A 16751-nucleotide genomic window follows, 5' to 3' on the forward strand; every position below is an offset into this window, starting at 1 on the left:
TGCCAAGTCTGTTTCTGGTTCTGGTTCTGATGGTGCGTAGCCAATTGTGCCCACATTGGTAGCAGCAGGAGTGGAATCTGGGTTTGATGCTATGGCCTGACCATGACATGATTTCTGTCAGGATCAGCAGACGAGGTTTCTGGAATCTAACTCCCCTGGTAGTATTTTCAGGGTGAATGTGTTTGTCCAAGGATTCCGAGACTTCTTGGAGTTTGAGAATACAGGGTTGAAGAAATTGTTTGACGTCTCTATGACTGTTGGAATTCTCTGTGGTATGTGTTTCATGTTGGTGTCAGTAGGTTCTTTTCATTCCACGCTCAGTCCTCATCCTTAAGTTCTGACTTTTAAAGTTATTATGGTCCAAATAGCTATTGATAGCTACAAAGGTAAAATTCCTATAGCTAAGATAAAAGGAAAATCAGCTTTCATTAATTTCTCTAAATAATTAAATGATGCTGGGTGCTGTGGCTCACGCCTGTAATCCCAGCACTTTGCGAAGCTGAGGCAGGAGGATTGCTTGAGCTCAGGAGTTCAAGACTAGCCTGGGTAACACAGTGAGATCCCATCTCTACAAAAAAATGTTTTAAAAATTATCCAGGCAGGGGGGTGTGCACCTGTAATCCCAGCCTGTCAGGAGGCTGAGTTGGGAGGATCACTTGAGCCTGGGAGGTTGACGATGCTGTGAACGGTGATCATGCTACTACACTCTGGCCAGGCATCAGAATGAGACCCTGTCTCAAAAATGAATTAGGCCAGGCACGGTGGCTCACTCCTGTAAGCCCAGCACTTTGGGAGGCTGAGGTGGGTTGAGCACTTGAGACCAGGACAAGGGCTTCCCTCTATAAGCTGGCTTTGGACCTGTTAGACTGAACCAAGGGACTGACTCAGATTCTCTAGAGTGGTTTTGGTCTAGATTCTAGAATAAGGGTCAGAAAACTGGCTGTCAGGTTTTTTTTTTTAATAAAGTTTTATTGGAACACAGTCATGCTCCTTGGGTCAGTATTCTCATGGCTGCTTTCCTGCTACAAGTTCGAGACTAGCCTGGCTGGCATGGCAAAACCTTGTCTCTACTAAAAATACAAAAAGAAAAAAAAAATTAGCCAGGTGTGGTGGTGCACACCTATAATCCTGGCTATTCAAGAAGCTGAGGCACAAGAATTGCTCGAGCCTGGGAGGTGGAGGCTGCAGTGAGGTGAGATCACACCACTGAATTTCAGACCGGGTGACAGAGCAAGACTCTGTCTCAAAATAATAATAATAATAATAATCAAACGATTTAAAAATAATGTCTCTTCAGAAATGTGTATATGAGGTTAAAAAGGGAGCATTATTGCAAGGATACGTACATAAAAAGAGAGAGATTGCACTGCTAAATTCAGAAGGAGATCTCCAAATTACTCAGATTTTCAACAGTGATGCTTCTTCTTAAAAGGCCTAATGGGACTTAATTATATGTCTTATCATATGTCATTTATTTCAAATGTTGTCTCTAGGTTTAAATATCCTTGTCAATTGGTGACATTCTTACCCATAAAGATAAAATTAAGGCCCTGGAGATTTGTTAATGTCCCACTCTCTCATACAAATCGATTGCACATTATACCTTAATGAAAGACTCCATTCTCCTCCATTCTAGCTGATTAACCAGAACCATTTAATTTTATTATAAATGGATGGTATTTCCATTTTCCTTCCATATACTAAAGGTTCCTGCTACAAGCTAAAGAACAGGACTATTGATATCACAGGACATAAACACCCATGGACAAGGGCTTCCCTCTATAAGCTGGCTTTGGACCTGTTAGACTGAACCAAGGGACTGACTCAGATTCTCTAGAGTGGTTTTGGTCTAGATTCTAGAATAGGGGTCAGAAAACTGGCTGTCAGGTTTTTTTTTAAATAAAGTTTTATTGGAACACAGTCATGCTCCTTGGGTCAGTATTCTCATGGCTGCTTTCCTGCTACAAGGGCCATGTTGAGTAGTTGCATACAGAGTGAGAGCAACTGATCAGAAAGTACACAATTTTATAGAAGAAAGTTTGATCTACCTAACGCAAGACCAACAAAACAAAAATGAATTAGCTAGGACTAAGTGGATTAAGAATTGGTTTCATTATGATTGATATTTTATTTTAATTAATATCAGAAAAAAAAATCTGCTTACCCTATCTCTCATTCTCAATTTAACATATACCTACACAAACTGAAGTAAGGCACTCTTTTTAAAAAGATTTTAATAATATATTTTATTTGACTCAATATACCCACAATATTAACATTTCAACATGTGGTCAATCTAAAAATTATTAATGAGAGAGCTAACCTTATTTTTTCAACCTATGTCTTCAAATTCAGTGTTGGTTTTTATACTTACAGCACATGGAAGCACTCTTTAAATGTCACTTCGTCCCAATTGAACTTTCAAATTTCAAAAGAAAAAACAATCCCATGGGAAATCTTAAAATAGATTATAAACTAGTATGTCATCAGGACAATTTTGAAAGAAGAAAAAAAAAACCCTGCATTTCCTGGCAGGCTAGCAATATTAACAAATATGGCAATCTTAAAGAAAATAGCACGGATATAATACTTCACACATAAAAGCAATTTCTTCCCAGCTCTAGGGGCTTTACAAAGCCTCCGGTCAGAAGTTCACTGTGCAGCCTGATCAGATTATAATGACCTGTGTCAACTGGACTTGTTTACAGAACAGTACTCGTAACTCCCGCAGCCTTTGTTACAATCTTGTGTTTACTGTTGGGGTGTCATAGGCCTCAGAAGCAGGCCTTAGACAATAAAAATATACTCTAATCTTTCCCCTTCTCTGGTCATAAAGAAATCCCCTGACCTACCTTGTCGGATTGTAGGTCCTAAGACCCCTGTTTCAAAAGAGAGTCTGCCCAGTTCCCTGGAGGAAGGAATGCTGCATAGAGGCCAATAAGAATCTGAACAGACAGGCCTTGCTGGGTTTCCCTATCGCCTCTATTAGTATTAGACCGCACCCTTCTTGTCCAATCACATTTCTACATGGTTGTCAATCATGACTACCCAGTGAAGTCTCCATAAAGGGCCATGATGACTGGGTACAGAGCACTTCCGAGCCTGTGGAGGTTCCTGGAGAGCAGCACCCCCAGGGAGGGCATGGACGCTCCAAGCCCCTTCCCCATACCTCGCCCTGTGTATCTCAGCATCTGCATACTTTGTAATATCTTTTATAATGCACCGGTAAATGTGTTTCCCTGAGTTCTGTGAACCGCTCTAACAAATTAAACCTAAAGAAGTGAGTGTGGGAACCCCAACTTGAAGCTGGTCGGTCAAAAGTTCCAGAGGCCCAGACTTGTGGTTGATGCCTGAAGGGGCAGCGGTTTTGTAGGACTGAGCCCTCAACCTGTGGGATCTGATGCTCTCTGCAGGCCGAGAGCATCAGAATTGAACTGGAGGACACCCAGCTGGTGTTCACTGCGAGTGCTTGCTTGGTGATGGCGAGAGACCCACACACTTGGTGGCAGAAGTCTCCTGCGTTGATGGTTGTCATTGTGTTGAGTGAGAGAACAGAACAAGCACACTTTATGTTTTTTCCTCTTATCAGTGCTTTTACAAGTTCCTTTCCTTTTTATGATCAAATATCCTATGTTATAAATTTGAGGGGGAAAACTGTAACCAAATAAATTAATATAGCTTATTCACTTCTAGATAGAATGAATGTTTATGGTCATGTAGGTTATTTATATAGATCCAATGAGAATCTGTCCTTTTTCTTACCAGAAAATAATTGGATATTGACCATGCCAAAATTCCATTTAATTAGGTATGTGTTAAAGAAAAAAATTATCCAATGCCACTTGTTGAAGTATGTAAGGATATCTTTATTCAAGATCGTCATGATAGGTACAGGAACCAGGGCAATGGGGTCTTGCGGTTGTAGGGGGAGATTGGACTCAACTATGAATACAGCATGGGCAAGTGGAAATCAGTAGCTAAGGACCAGGAGGTCAGTGGATAGAAATTACTAAGAGGAAACAGGAGTAAGGGGGATTCCGGCTAAACAGACCTAACAGGATTCTTGCTGCAGACAGGCCAGGGTGATCAAACATCCCCTGGGGCATGATGAAGGACGAGGAACCTGGTCAGATGTCAAGGGTGATCAGATGTTGAGGGTAGAGGGTTCTTGCTAAATTGACTTAGCAGGGCTCTTTGCTAAAACCAGATTTTACAAGGAAGCGCACAGATGGGCCTAGGAGAAGTTTCAGAAGCCCGACTGAAATTTGGCCAAACAAAGAATTTTTGTTATATGATAAGCCACTATTAAGGAATAAAGACTACATTTTACATGTGGAAATGACACCTATGAAATCCTCTAGAAAACTCTGGCATGGCTTTAGAACTGATGAAATTCCAGCCTTAGAGGTAGTAAAAAAAAAAAAAAAAGAATAAATAAAACCTACATTTCCTGGCAGTCTGGGAATATTAACACATATGGGAATCTTAGAGAAAATGGTGCTGATATAATACTTTACACATAAAAGTAATTTCTTCCCAGCCCTAGGGGCTTTACAAAGCCTCCAGACAGAAGCTCACTGTAAAGCATTAATATCATGTGGCTCTGGTTTCACTAGCCATACAAAAAGAAAGTATTTATTTATTCATCAACACCTCCTGTTATGTCAATAGAAATAAATTTTGGTCAAATAAAACAAAATATCAATTTGATGATGCTGCATCAGGAAGTTATTAAGCAACATATACTGTTAAACCCATGCCTCAATGGCAAGGATTTGCCCACAAGGAAAGAAAATCCATAGATGCAAAGCCCAACTCTTCACTCTGCTGGCTTCATTCATGACCAAGTACCACTGCGCGGTGGGGATGGGGATAATTTGCATCTGGAGATAAGCCAAAAATAATATGTTATCCTGACTGGTTTAGGACTCTAAAATAATAAGCCTTGGCTATTTCCCATAAATTTGGATTCCCAGCTGGGTGCGGTGGCACACACCTATGATCCCAGCACTTTGGAGGGCTGAGGCAGGAGGATGGCTTGAGCCCAGAAGGTTGAGGCTGCAGTGAGCCCAGATTACGCCACTGCACTCCAGCCTGGGTGACAGAGTGAGACCCTACCTCAAAAAAAAAAAAAGAGAATTCCCTGACAAAAACAATTTCATCCCTGATTTTTGCTATGCTGTTAAGTGAAGCTGTGTTGTAAAAACGATGCTGATCTCCACCAAACGTGATAACCTTGGGTCATTTTTTTTCCCCTTCAAATACTTGTTGCGTTTCGTGTTTGACGAGCCCATCTTTCTGAAATCTGACTCGCTTCCGCTTTTCACAAGCAACTGTTTTCTTCTCTAAGTGTTTCTGCCTCTGAGTCTTCGACAGCTTCTACTGTGCGCCAGCACCACCGCCGAGCTGAGGATTTGGAGATGATTTGAATTCCTGCCTGGCAGAAGTCCATCCTCTGGAGGAAGAGACTGCTTGAAAAAGAGAGAATTCTCCTCAAGTATTTGGTGGGGCGTCAACACCACCTCTGTTTGCCCTGACACGCCATGCAAAATGAAGGAATCCTCAAAACCACTGTGCCCAAGGAGCCAGCCCAGGCTCCCAGGAACTTGTTTTCTGAATGGTGGTAATGTCCACCCTCTGCCTCCTGATCCAGCCTCGCCTTGTGCCTCTCTTGAGCTCCCTCCCCCTAATTCCATGCCTCAACCACTCTTGAATTCTTCTGGTTCCTGGAACATAACAGCCTCTTCCTGCCCCAGGTTTTTGCACAGTTTTTTTCTGTGGGGCTGCAGTGGGCAGGGGGCAGGCTAACACCTACCTTTCCTTTGTAATACATTACTTGTTTTTCTTTGTTTAATATCCATCTTCTTGGCCAGACTGTATGCTTCATGAGGACAGGGACTGCCTCTCTGTTCTCATTCACCTTTCTGTCTCTACTGTCTACCTCAGTGCGAGGCAACTAGTCTAGTACACTTGCTTAACAAGCATTGATTGAATACTATCAATGTACTGTGGGGCCTAGAAATGTTTGATTAGGGAAATTAAGTCAGGAAGCTTGTTTTGTGGTTTTACGGCACCTCCTGAGTCAGTTCTTCACAGGGTAACAAAAACTATTGAATGAGATGAAATTTTGAGAACATCAGGGTTTAAACTCAAAATATAAGAGTATGAAGTTATGCACCATTTTGAGGTCATGTGTTCATTTACTAATTTATTCAATGAGTACTTTACTGAGCATCTACTATGTCTCAAGCACTGGGGATAGATACAAAGGTGGATAAAATGACCCAGCCCTTGCCTTTACTGAGTGTGTAGTCTAGTGAGGGAGGCAAACAATAAAGCATCCACTCCCACACACAACATATAAAATTATAACTGAGTCACGTATTAAGGAGAGAGGTACAAAGTGCTCTGACAGCCCCATAGCAGGTTTTCTGTCACCTGGAGATTGCCTTTTCTGCAGACAAGGTGCCTGCTGAGCTGCAATCTGAAGGATGAGGAAGAATAAAGCAGCCAAAGAAGAGCAGTGTTAGGCTGCAATTCTCCATGGGTGGCCTGCATTTCCTGCACAGCTTATGGGCAGAGGCACCGGCTTCTTTGCTCTAGGCAATCTTTTTAGTGATGTTTGCACAGCAAACAGCCTTGGAAGATAGAAAGAGTGTCCCCCTCCAGACCAAAAGGCAGATTTGTTTACTGTCCGGTAATAAAGATAGTGTCTCCCTTATCTTGGGCTGGCCAAGGTGAGGAAGGCTTACTGCTCAGCATGAAAGATTTGGGTTCCTTAAACTAGTGATTCCTCTGCTGTGATGTAACTCATTGCATTCACAGCATCTACCCGGGCTCCTCCAACACTGCCCTTGTGGGACTTGGGGGCTAAGGGGAACTGACCCAAACATGAAGTTCATGCTGCTTGCTGTGCCATGGATAATGAAGTCCTTTGTCTCTGACCTAGGAGTCTCCTGTCTTCTGCCAACATCCATGAAACTGTAGCTATCTCATTAATTTGCAAGCAGCATAAAATCTCAGATCTTTCATAGTTATTTACAGGCAAATGGATGTCATATATAAAGGCCCTGTGGTGGGAGTCAGTAGAGCAAATATAAGGATTTAAAAAAAGACATACAAGCATGAGTGGAATATAGGGAGTGTGGGGGTCACGGCCTGAGATAAGGCTGGGAGGTGGTAAGCCTATGGGACGCTTGGCAAATCCTGTCAACACAGGCCCAGGGGGTATCTTGGCCATTCGTTGTGACAAAGCTACCCTCAGACAGAACATGTGGAATTAATAAACTGAGCTGGAGGGAGCATAGGACAGCAAGGCTTGGGCCAATGTAAGCCTATGAAATAATTTTTAACAAAGGAAGATAGTGAAAATAGGAGGTGTTTTCTTAACACCCTGTGCTCTGTGGTGAAAAATTTTGCATTTGCATGCCACTTCATAATATCACTATTAGAAATTAGAATTCCTCCTCTCAGCGCCCCAAATGAACAAGAAGAAGCTATCATTGACTATCATTGCTGTCAGTCATCTTGGGTACAAAAGGAGGCAGTCATCTTAAAAAGGAAAAGTGATGCCCCTTTAGTATTCACCAAGTGTGATTCTGGACAAGCCACTTTTTGTCCACCCCTCTTACAATGAAGGGAAGGGACTGGCTGAGTTTTAAAGGAAGACAAAAGGGAAAGAGGGAGAGAAGAGGGAGAGAGGAGAGAGACCTCACCAAGAGAGAGCTGCAAAACCAGCCTGGACAAAATTCGATTATTACCTAACATTAGTGAAAAATAAACATACTTTCTTGAGAAGCCCTCGGATCCATTCTGGCTCTTGGAGATCTGAACTTTTCACTCACTGCCTATTAAGTCTGCAAAGAATGGAGTTGTCCTGGATATTTGGCCAAAAAAAAAAAAGTATCCGCAAACAGGGACATAATCAGGCAGAGAGCCTCGTTAAGAAGTTTTGTTCTTGTCCTAGGAGTGATGAGAGATCACTGAAGGATTTAGAGAGGGGCTGTATCATCAGGCTCGGGTTCCAAAGCCTCACTGAGTGAGCCGGGGAGCTGACTGATCTGAGATGCTCCCTGCAGCTGCCCTGTAGGGCCTGTATTTCCTCCGTAGTGCCTCACTGCAGCACCGAGCTTGCAAAAGATCCTATCTCACTCATCTTTATAGGAATTTCAAAACGGAAACAAAATAGCACCAGGGCTTAAACCATTCTTGGGAATTTCCCCGTCTTTCCCTCTAAATAATCAGCACATAAATTGCAAAAAAAAAAAAAAAAAAAAAAAAAGCAGACATGAGCCCAAAAGGGAGTGCTCAGTTTCAGGCTGTGTGCTTTCCTTCCTCCCAAGGCTCTCTGGCCCTTGCCCAGCCTGAAGACACAGAGAAAGTGTGAGGGGGAGGGTAGGAGGGTAGGTCAGGCAGGGCAATGCTGAGCCTGGGAAGAAAACAACAGCCTTGTTCAGGGCACTGTGGCTTATGTAACTCAATTGTGCCCAGTTTCCACCTGGCCAGGGGCCTGGAGTGAATGCTGAAGATGCAAAGGTAGAGGCTGCCAGAAAAGCCAGGAAATTGCTGGCAAGAGCGCCAGTGGTGGGGTGCAGGAGTGGGAGGAAGGCTGGGAAATGCGGCTGAGTCACATCTCCGGAAGCCCCCCATCATCACCCTGGTGGCTTCTCTGCTGGCAGGTGCCTCATGAAGACCTGACCCAAAGTTTTCAAAACTCTGTGGTTTCTCAACCCTCCTCTGGTAATCCATAGTACTCCCCCGCCTCCACTTGCCAGCCTCGTGATTCCTTCATTGACACATAGCTCAGTTCCCATAAAAGGGCTGGTTTGCTGAGTCAGGGAGTGGAGTGGGACAGGTATATAAAGGAAGTACAGGGCCTGGGGAAGAGGCCCTGTCTAGGTAGCTGGCACCAGGAGCCGTGGGCAAGGGAAGAGGTTACACCCTGACCTGCTCTGCGGCAGCCAGAATGTGTGTGAAGGCGGCTCAAACAGGTACCGGGGCTAGTCAAGGTCAATCCATCAGTGTCGTGTTTTCAGGCCCAGACAGCCGGCAGAGCCCTCTACCTGCTGGGTAGGGGACTAAGGGAGTGGGGAAAGGGAAAGGGGAAGCAGAGCCAGAGGCCAGGGGAGGGACTGAGGCTGCAACCAGGAGGCGGGGTGGGGTGGGGGCACGACGGTATGAAGGGGGTTCTCAGTTGCTTGGGGGAGGAAGCAGGGCGGAAGGGCAGGATGCACTTGCAGGGGTCTGACCCTGGATTTCTCTTCAGGCTTTGTGGTCCTGGTGCTGCTCCAGTGCTGTGAGTAATCCCTCCACCCCTACTTTAAGTCCAGAGGTGTGGTGAGGGCACAGGGCAGGTGTGGAAGAGGTCTTAGATCCAGGGGAACACTTGGCCAGTTTCTTCTGTGCTTTCAATGGCTTGGAAATATTCACGTTTGCTAAACCGGAGTGAGGAGTATATGGATGTTTATTTTACTATACTCTTTGGTTATGTGAAAATTCTCAAAATAAGAAACTTTTAAAGGTCCTGGTTCAGTGAAGGCTTTGACTAACAGTCCCTGGGAGCCGCTAGTACAGTTGCCCAATAGCTGCTTGGATGAGTGATGCCCACATTGTTTGCAGCAGGAGAAACGGAATTAGAGGCGAGGAAGGACTTCCTGGTCCATTGTGATATTGTGCCCCAGCTTGGGGGACCTGCTGAGAGAGCACAGGACAGCCATTCTGGGTGGGTTACAAGTTAAAGGCAGTCTCACCAGGAGGCAGAGAAGGGTGGGCCAGAGTCCCTCATGGATGAAGGACCTCACTGCAGGTCACTAAAGGTGCCAGCCTGAAAGGCAGAGCCATCTGTGACACAGGCTGTCTTGGGCCTTCCCCTCCCACAAAGCCACTGCTTCCAAGAAGCCTGTTGTGCTGGCACCAGGTCCCATTTCACCCTTATTCACCAGCTCCTACCCTTCCCCCACACAACGCCTGTAGCGTATTCATCCCTGCATTTGATCTTTTCTAAGCATTTTCGGAACAGGCCTTATTTTCACCAGTCAGGGAACTCCCCAGAGGCAGGGGGACCTGAACCAGCTCCTTTCATTTAAGAATTATGACTTTGCTCACCATCTGCATCCCACTCCTCCTCACCCACCCCCACACCCCACTGGTGCTCAGCTTTGGGCTCAGCCTGAGGTCTCTTGCCGAATCCTGGCCCGGGCCCCACCCCTGACTTCTCCTTCAGGCTCTGCATACAAACTGGTCTGCTACTACACCAGCTGGTCCCAGTACCGGGAAGGCGATGGGAGCTGCTTCCCAGATGCCATTGACCGCTTCCTCTGTACCCACGTCATCTACAGCTTTGCCAATATAAGCAACGATCACATCGACACCTGGGAGTGGAATGATGTGACACTCTACGGCATGCTCAACACACTCAAGAACAGGTTGGGCCAGGGCTGGCCAGGAGAGGAGGGACCAGCTGGGCTGGTCCCAGGGCAGGGCAACCCCACCCAGAAGGATGGGCCAGGCCCCACCCTACTCATCTATGACTGGAGAATTAGAGGGGCTTGGCTTAAATGGGCGGAGGGGATGACCGTAGGTGCTGGGCAATATTTGGGGTGATGAGAGAGTATAGATGGAAGCACAGCTGAGCCTCTGTGGGAAGGGGGAACCCTCTCCCCCCCACCAACGTGCTCTCCAGGGAGCATGGAAAATGTGCATGACTCTACTTTGCCATACTCTGTCTTCTCCACTGGGGAAAACAAAAATGGGCAGCAGACCTCAGAGTAACTCCCATGAAGCCTGTGACCCCTCAGAGATCCACCACTATGAATCTCTATGGGATTCCCAAGAAGTCCTATGGGAGGACATCAGCAACCTAACCCAGCCTCTCACCCAAAGCAGGAAACCTACTATGGCCTCTCAGACATGGGGCCACACCCAGTGTCATGACAACCACATTCCACCCCTGCCCTCCCCACCTCCCTGTGCCCCACAGGAACCCCAATCTGAAGACGCTCCTGTCTGTCGGAGGATGGAACTTTGGCTCTCAAAGGTAGGAGCCTCTCCCAGGGGCAGGACGGCACAGGATGATGGCATAGGAGTGAGGAGCTTGGGTCTCCCCCACCCACGGTAGGGATGTTCCAGGGGCTCCAGACTGGTTAGGTACAAGGCCTACCTGGTTGTCAGGGGCCTGCCTGATGTGTGGCAAAGAAAGCAGAGCCCAGAGAGGGAGCAGGACTTGCCAAGAGTCACACAGCAAGTTAACAGTGGATCTCCCAATTCCCTGCCGACGCTCTATTTACTACCTCACAGGCCCGAAAATATGGGACTTCTGGGGCTACTGCCATTAGGGCTGGAAAGAGACAGATGGAAACCAATGGTGAAATTGAGGAGTGGAGAGACCCTGGGAGGAGTCTTCGAATTAGGTGGGGTTGGAGCAGGGCTTGAAATGGGGCTGGGTATGGCCATTGTTGGCACCTATGTGCTGGGTGCTCTCTCTGTGTCTAGCACCCTGTCTCCCCATGATCCCATGTCGTCCTCACAACAGCACGGTGAGCTGTTATAATTGTCCCCGTTTTACAGATGATGAAACTGAGACTCAGGTTATAACCTTTCACAGTGGCTGGCTAGTAAGTGATAGAGTAGGACTAGGAAACCTGGAATGCTTGGCTCTAAGGCACATGCATGCCTGGAGGTGACCCCTCTCCCAGTCATGCCCTCCCAGAGCTGTGTGGCCTCAGGCTCCCAGCTCTGCAGGTCCTGGAAACCCCACCAAAGGCCCAAGGCACCTAGCATATCAGTACTGAGCAAGCACACCACGGGGCTGATTTGGTCCTAGATTTTCCAAGATGGCCTCCAACACCCAGAGTCGCCAGACTTTCATCAAGTCAGTACCGCCATTTCTGCGCACCCACGGCTTTGATGGGTTGGACCTTGCCTGGCTCTACCCTGGACGGAGAGACAAGCAGCATTTTACCACCCTAATCAAGGTGCTGGTCAGGTCAGGGACAGGGAGGGAGGTGGGCAGGTAGGAGGCAATGGGGTGGGCTAGAAGCTGGCTTCAGCTGCTGTCCTCCTGAGGACAGGTAAAGAGAGACTTAAGCCTCGCTGCAGTGTCCTAGGACCCCGTGCCCTGAAGACCTCACACAGCAAGGAAGGCTTCTTGTGACCATGGTGGGAGGTGGGAGTGGGGTTCTAAGAGGTGGAAGGTTGTGACTGAGCGGAGCACCCACTCGTCACTACCCACTTAGTGCAATGCCCACTGTCCATCCTGCGATCCCATCCTGATGCCACCCATACCCAGCATGCACTGCGTCCAGCGGCTCTCAGCTCTGTCTGGGGCAGCCCAAGCATCTCCAGTTACCAGGGGCAGAAGGAAGTCTAAACAAATTGTTCACAATACCAATAAAAATCACTTTAACTTTGGGATTTCACGTACCAGCTAGAACAAAGCACAGACCGAAAGGCAAATGTCCCCCAAAGTCATCTGCGGGCCAATAGGGGTCACCCACTGTTCCGATGCTCCCTCGAGGACAGGGAGTAATTGAGTGCTGATGGGTGTGCATGGGTCTGGTGACAAGAGTAGTCAGTTTTTTAGGAAAAGGATGGGTGACCTGAGGATGGGACCACTGATGAGCCACTTTATCACTTCCACCAGGCCCCAGGCAGGTTGGAGATCATAGCAAATGGGATGCACAGAGACCTAGGCCCCCTCGACAAGTCTACCTCTCTCGTGCCCTCTGGGACCCTCTCTCTCACCTGCCTGTCTCCCATCTAGGAAATGAAGGCCGAATTTGCAAAGGAAGCCCAGCCAGGGAAAAAGCAGCTCCTGCTCAGTGCAGCAGTGTCTGCGGGGAAGGTCACCATTGACAGCAGCTATGACATTGCCCAGATATCCGAGTGAGTCTCCTGCCCCAGGCAGCCTCCCCAGAACCTCTGTCAACACTCCTGTTTCCCCGCCACCCCCAGCCCTAGCACTGCATGTAGACTGAGGACACTGGGCTTCCAGTCCCAGTTCTTCCAAAGCCTTGATGTGTGACCTTGAGCAAGTCGCTTACCTGCCCTGTGCCTCAGTTGCCCCATCTGTCAAATGGTGCATAACAATCCTTGCCTTTCCTTTTTCACTTGGGCTGTTGTTGAGCAGTTGAGAGAGTTGCTATGAAAGTATTTTGGAAAGGGAAATGGAAAAAGCTATTCAAACCCTCTGGCCATTGCAGAGTATTTTCTCCATGCCAGGCTGAGCAGAGTGCTGGGCCCTGGAAAGGCCAACAGCAGCCTCTTTCTAGAGTGCTGGGGAGTCCTCAAGGCTCTCTCACACACACAGGCCTCCCCCTTTCCTGTTGGCCCCACGCCTCATCCTCACCCCGCCCCTCATGCCTGTGAGGAACAAGGAGCAGCCAAGCAGCCTCATCTCTCCAGAGAGCAGAGCCATGAGTCTCGGGAAACCCAGGAGTAAGGAACAAAGACTCTCCAAAATGACTTCAGAGCTTCCTTTAGGATCCCAGGGAGGTGTGAACTCAGTGCTTAATTAAACGGATTCTTTAGAGGGTGGGAAACAGGTGGCTCTCAAACATTTGCCCCACATATCTGAAGAAGCTCGTATTCATGCAATCCGCCCCCAGTGGGCTCACCGGGTTTTGCGGGTGTGCAAAACCTCCTCCCACCCAGTGCCTCTTAGGTTCAGGTCATCCTTTGGCCTTGTCTTTCCCCGCCAGGCTGTCTGTTGATGCTACTTTGAATCTGCTTTCACTGAGATAAGCATGGCAGGAGTGGTGGGGGTAAGGTGGGATAGAAGCCAGCTCCCAAACGTGTGCTGGGCATAACAGAGGACCCATTCTTGACTGAAGTGCCCTTGTGGGACCCTGAGCCCATGCCCTGCAGTGGCACAGGGTGGTGTGCCAGCGATGGGGTTCAGGCTAGCAGCCTGTTCGGCTGCTGTCTGCTTCCCTTGTTCACATCCTGCTGGAGCCTTAAATGGGAGCCCAAAAGCTTTCCTCGTTTTTTGTTTGTTTTTTCGTTTTTTTGAGATGAAATCTCACTGTGTTGCCCAGGCTGGAGTGCAGTGGTGCAACCTCTGCGGCCCAGGTTCAAGCAATTCTCCTGCCTCAGCCTCCCGAGTAGCTGGGATTACAGGCACCTGCCACCGCATCTGGCTTATTTAGTAGAGACGGGGGTTTCACCATCTTGGCCAGGCTGGTCTTGAACTCCTGGCCTCATGATCCACCCTCCCCAGCCTCCCAAAGTGCTGGGATTCCAGGTGTGAGCCACCGCACCTGGCCTAAATCTTTTTGATTAATAATTTCCTGCCTCACCCTCCATCTCCTTCCTCCTCAGACACCTGGATTTCATTAGCATCATGACATACGATTTTCATGGAGCCTGGCGTGGGTCCACAGGCCATCATAGTCCCCTGTTCCGAGGCCAGGAGGATGCGAGTCCTGACAGATTCAGCAACACTGTGAGTTCTCAGAAGGAGGGAGGGCCAGGAAGGGGCCGCAAGACCTGCCATCTGCCAGTGCTCACACACCAACCCCTCTAGTCCTCAGTACAGTCCTGCAAGACAGGGGTTATGAGGCCCATTCCACAGATTAGGAAACTGAGGCCCAAAGTCTGGGTATGCTCCGTGGCTCTGGGAAGGTAGTCTGCAGGGTAAATGGAGTGTAGGCAGGGGGCAGAATGGGGAGAAGCTGGGAACTGAGGAGGTGGGAGCCATTGTGCCCCCAGAGCCAATCACCTGATTTCTGCATCTGTCAAATAGTAATAGTCCCTTCCTATGCCTCAAAGGATTTTTTTCAAGAATGCAACCGTAAAATTCACTTTAAAGTGACATGATCAGTTCCCGGAGGGACAGGGGAATCCCCAGTGCACCCTATACCTATAATCGCTGTCAAGACAGCAGCAGTATTAATTGCTCAATCTTCCGCACCTGCGCATTAACAGCTCACGTTGTTCCCACCCTACCCCACCCAGGACTATGCTGTGGGGTACATGTTGAGGTTGGGGGCTCCTGCCAGCAAGCTGGTGATGGGCATCCCCACCTTCGGGAAAAGCTTCACTCTGGCCTCTTCTGAGACTGGTGTTGGAGCCCCAATCTCGGGACCAGGAATTCCAGGCCGGTTCACCAAGGAGGCAGGGACCCTTGCCTACTATGAGGTAATGGAGTTAGGGGAGAAGGTAGGATTCCCCCCACACCACCAGCAGCCCTGGGGAAGGTGATTCCCCACCACGTTCTTGCTTTTACTCCTTTGGGAATAAAGAAAATGTCCGGTTGCCCCTGCATGCCTGAGGAAGTGGAAGGGAAAGGTTAGGACATTTGTTGCTGAAAGTCTCCAGCAGGTACAGGCACATGGGCCTGCAGCACTAGGCCCCTGGGATATCCCTCTGGCTATGGGGCTGAGGTCTTCCTTCCAGCCCAGGAAAGAGCAGAGGTCAAGAGGCAGGGTTTTGTTTCATCTAGCCTCCGCTGCTCTGTGTGTCCTTGGGCCTGTCCTCAATGTCAACCAGCAGGCCTCGCATCTCTGTTTAAATGGAAGAAGCTAAGCAGGGCCAAGGCAGCCACCATCTCTGGGACATTTGCGTCTGTTTTATATAAACTTGTGTGACGCATGCAGCCTGCAGACCCTGGAGAGAGTGAGGCCGCAGGAGGCAGCAGGAGCTAAAAGAGATTTGGAGAGTGGCGTCTCCTGGTGACCTGCAAGGTCTCAGAACGACTCCCCACACGACCTCTCCCCTGTTATCTGCTCAGATCTGTGACTTCCTCCGCGGAGCCACAGTCCATAGAATCCTCGGCCAGCAGGTCCCCTATGCCACCAAAGGCAACCAGTGGGTAGGATACGACGACCAGGAAAGCGTCAAAAGCAAGGTAGGCTTCCCCAAGGCCACGCCTCAGGACAAAGAGAAAGAAAGAGGCCCTGCTCCCAGCAGCCAGATTCCTGTCCCTTGCACTGAGGGCTGGGCTGGGCTCACAGAGCACATGTGCCCTGTACACACTCTGTACCAGGGAACCCAGCCCTGCTCCTCTGGGCCTCCCCTGCCAGGTGCAGTACCTGAAGGACAGGCAGCTGGCAGGCGCCATGGTATGGGCCCTGGACCTGGATGACTTCCAGGGCTCCTTCTGTGGCCAGGATCTGCGCTTCCCTCTCACCAATGCCATCAAGGATGCACTCGCCGCAACTTAGCCCTCTGTTCTTCTGCACACAGCACGGGGGCCAAGGATGCCCCATCCCCCTCTGGCTCCAGCTGGCCAGGAGCCTGATCACCTGCCCTGCTGAGTCCCAGGTTGAGCCTCAGTCTCCCTCCCTCGGAGTCTATGCAGAGGGCCACAACACACAGATTTGAGCTCAGCCCTGGTGGGCAGGGAGGTAGGGATGGGGCTGCGGGGATAGTGAGGCATCACAATGTAAGACTCAGGATTAGTACACACTTGTTGATTAATGGAAATATTTACAGATCCCCAAGCCTGGCAAGGGAATTTCTTAAACTCCCTGCCCCCCAGTTCTTATCAAAGGACACCATTTTGGCAAGCTCTATCACCAAGTAGCCAAACATCCTACAAGACACAGTGACCATACTAATTATACCCTCTGCAAAGCCCAGTTTGAAATCTTCACTTAGGAACGTAATCGTGTCCCCTATCCTACTTCCCCTTCCTAATTCCACAGCTGCTCAATAAAGTACAAGAGCTTAACAGTGTGTTGGCGCTTTGCTTTGGTCTATCTTTGAGTGCCCAATAGACCCACTGGACTCCCCTCCCCCATCTCTTCTGGATT

At 48.5% G+C, this 16751-nt stretch overlaps 1 protein-coding gene across 4 annotated transcripts; it reads left to right on the forward strand.

The window, feature by feature from the left end:
• Positions 1–8628: 8628 nt before the first annotated feature.
• CHI3L1 (chitinase 3 like 1) lies at positions 8629–16674 on the forward strand. 4 transcript variants are annotated; one of them, XM_003893272.3, is made up of 10 exons: positions 8629–8990; positions 9266–9295; positions 10223–10424; positions 10979–11035; positions 11822–11972; positions 12761–12882; positions 14317–14440; positions 14953–15135; positions 15728–15844; positions 16020–16674. In XM_003893272.3, the coding sequence occupies exons 1-10, from the start codon at positions 8966–8968 to the stop codon at positions 16158–16160; spliced, it is 1152 nt and encodes a 383-aa protein (XP_003893321.1). In that variant the 5' UTR covers positions 8629–8965; the 3' UTR covers positions 16161–16674. The 4 variants fall into 4 exon arrangements, with proteins under 4 accessions (XP_003893321.1, XP_031512725.1, XP_021784140.1 ...); XM_031656865.1 differs by lacking the exon at positions 15728–15844; XM_021928448.2 differs by lacking the exon at positions 14953–15135.
• The last annotated feature ends 77 nt before the right edge of the window (positions 16675–16751 follow it).

The sequence above is a fragment of the Papio anubis genome, chromosome 1 (genome assembly GCF_008728515.1).
Source record: "Papio anubis isolate 15944 chromosome 1, Panubis1.0, whole genome shotgun sequence".
In the NCBI taxonomy this organism is placed as follows: domain Eukaryota; kingdom Metazoa; phylum Chordata; class Mammalia; order Primates; family Cercopithecidae; genus Papio; species Papio anubis.

Excerpts from the sequence above, each read along its gene's own strand:
- CHI3L1 (XM_003893272.3), top strand. The coding sequence starts at position 8,966 with ATGTGTGTGAAGGCGGCTCAAACAG. Across the intron at positions 14,441-14,952 it reads CTGACAGATTCAGCAACACT|GACTATGCTGTGGGGTACAT; the intron begins GTGAGTTCTCAG and ends TACCCCACCCAG. Across the intron at positions 15,845-16,019 it reads AGGAAAGCGTCAAAAGCAAG|GTGCAGTACCTGAAGGACAG; the intron begins GTAGGCTTCCCC and ends CTCCCCTGCCAG.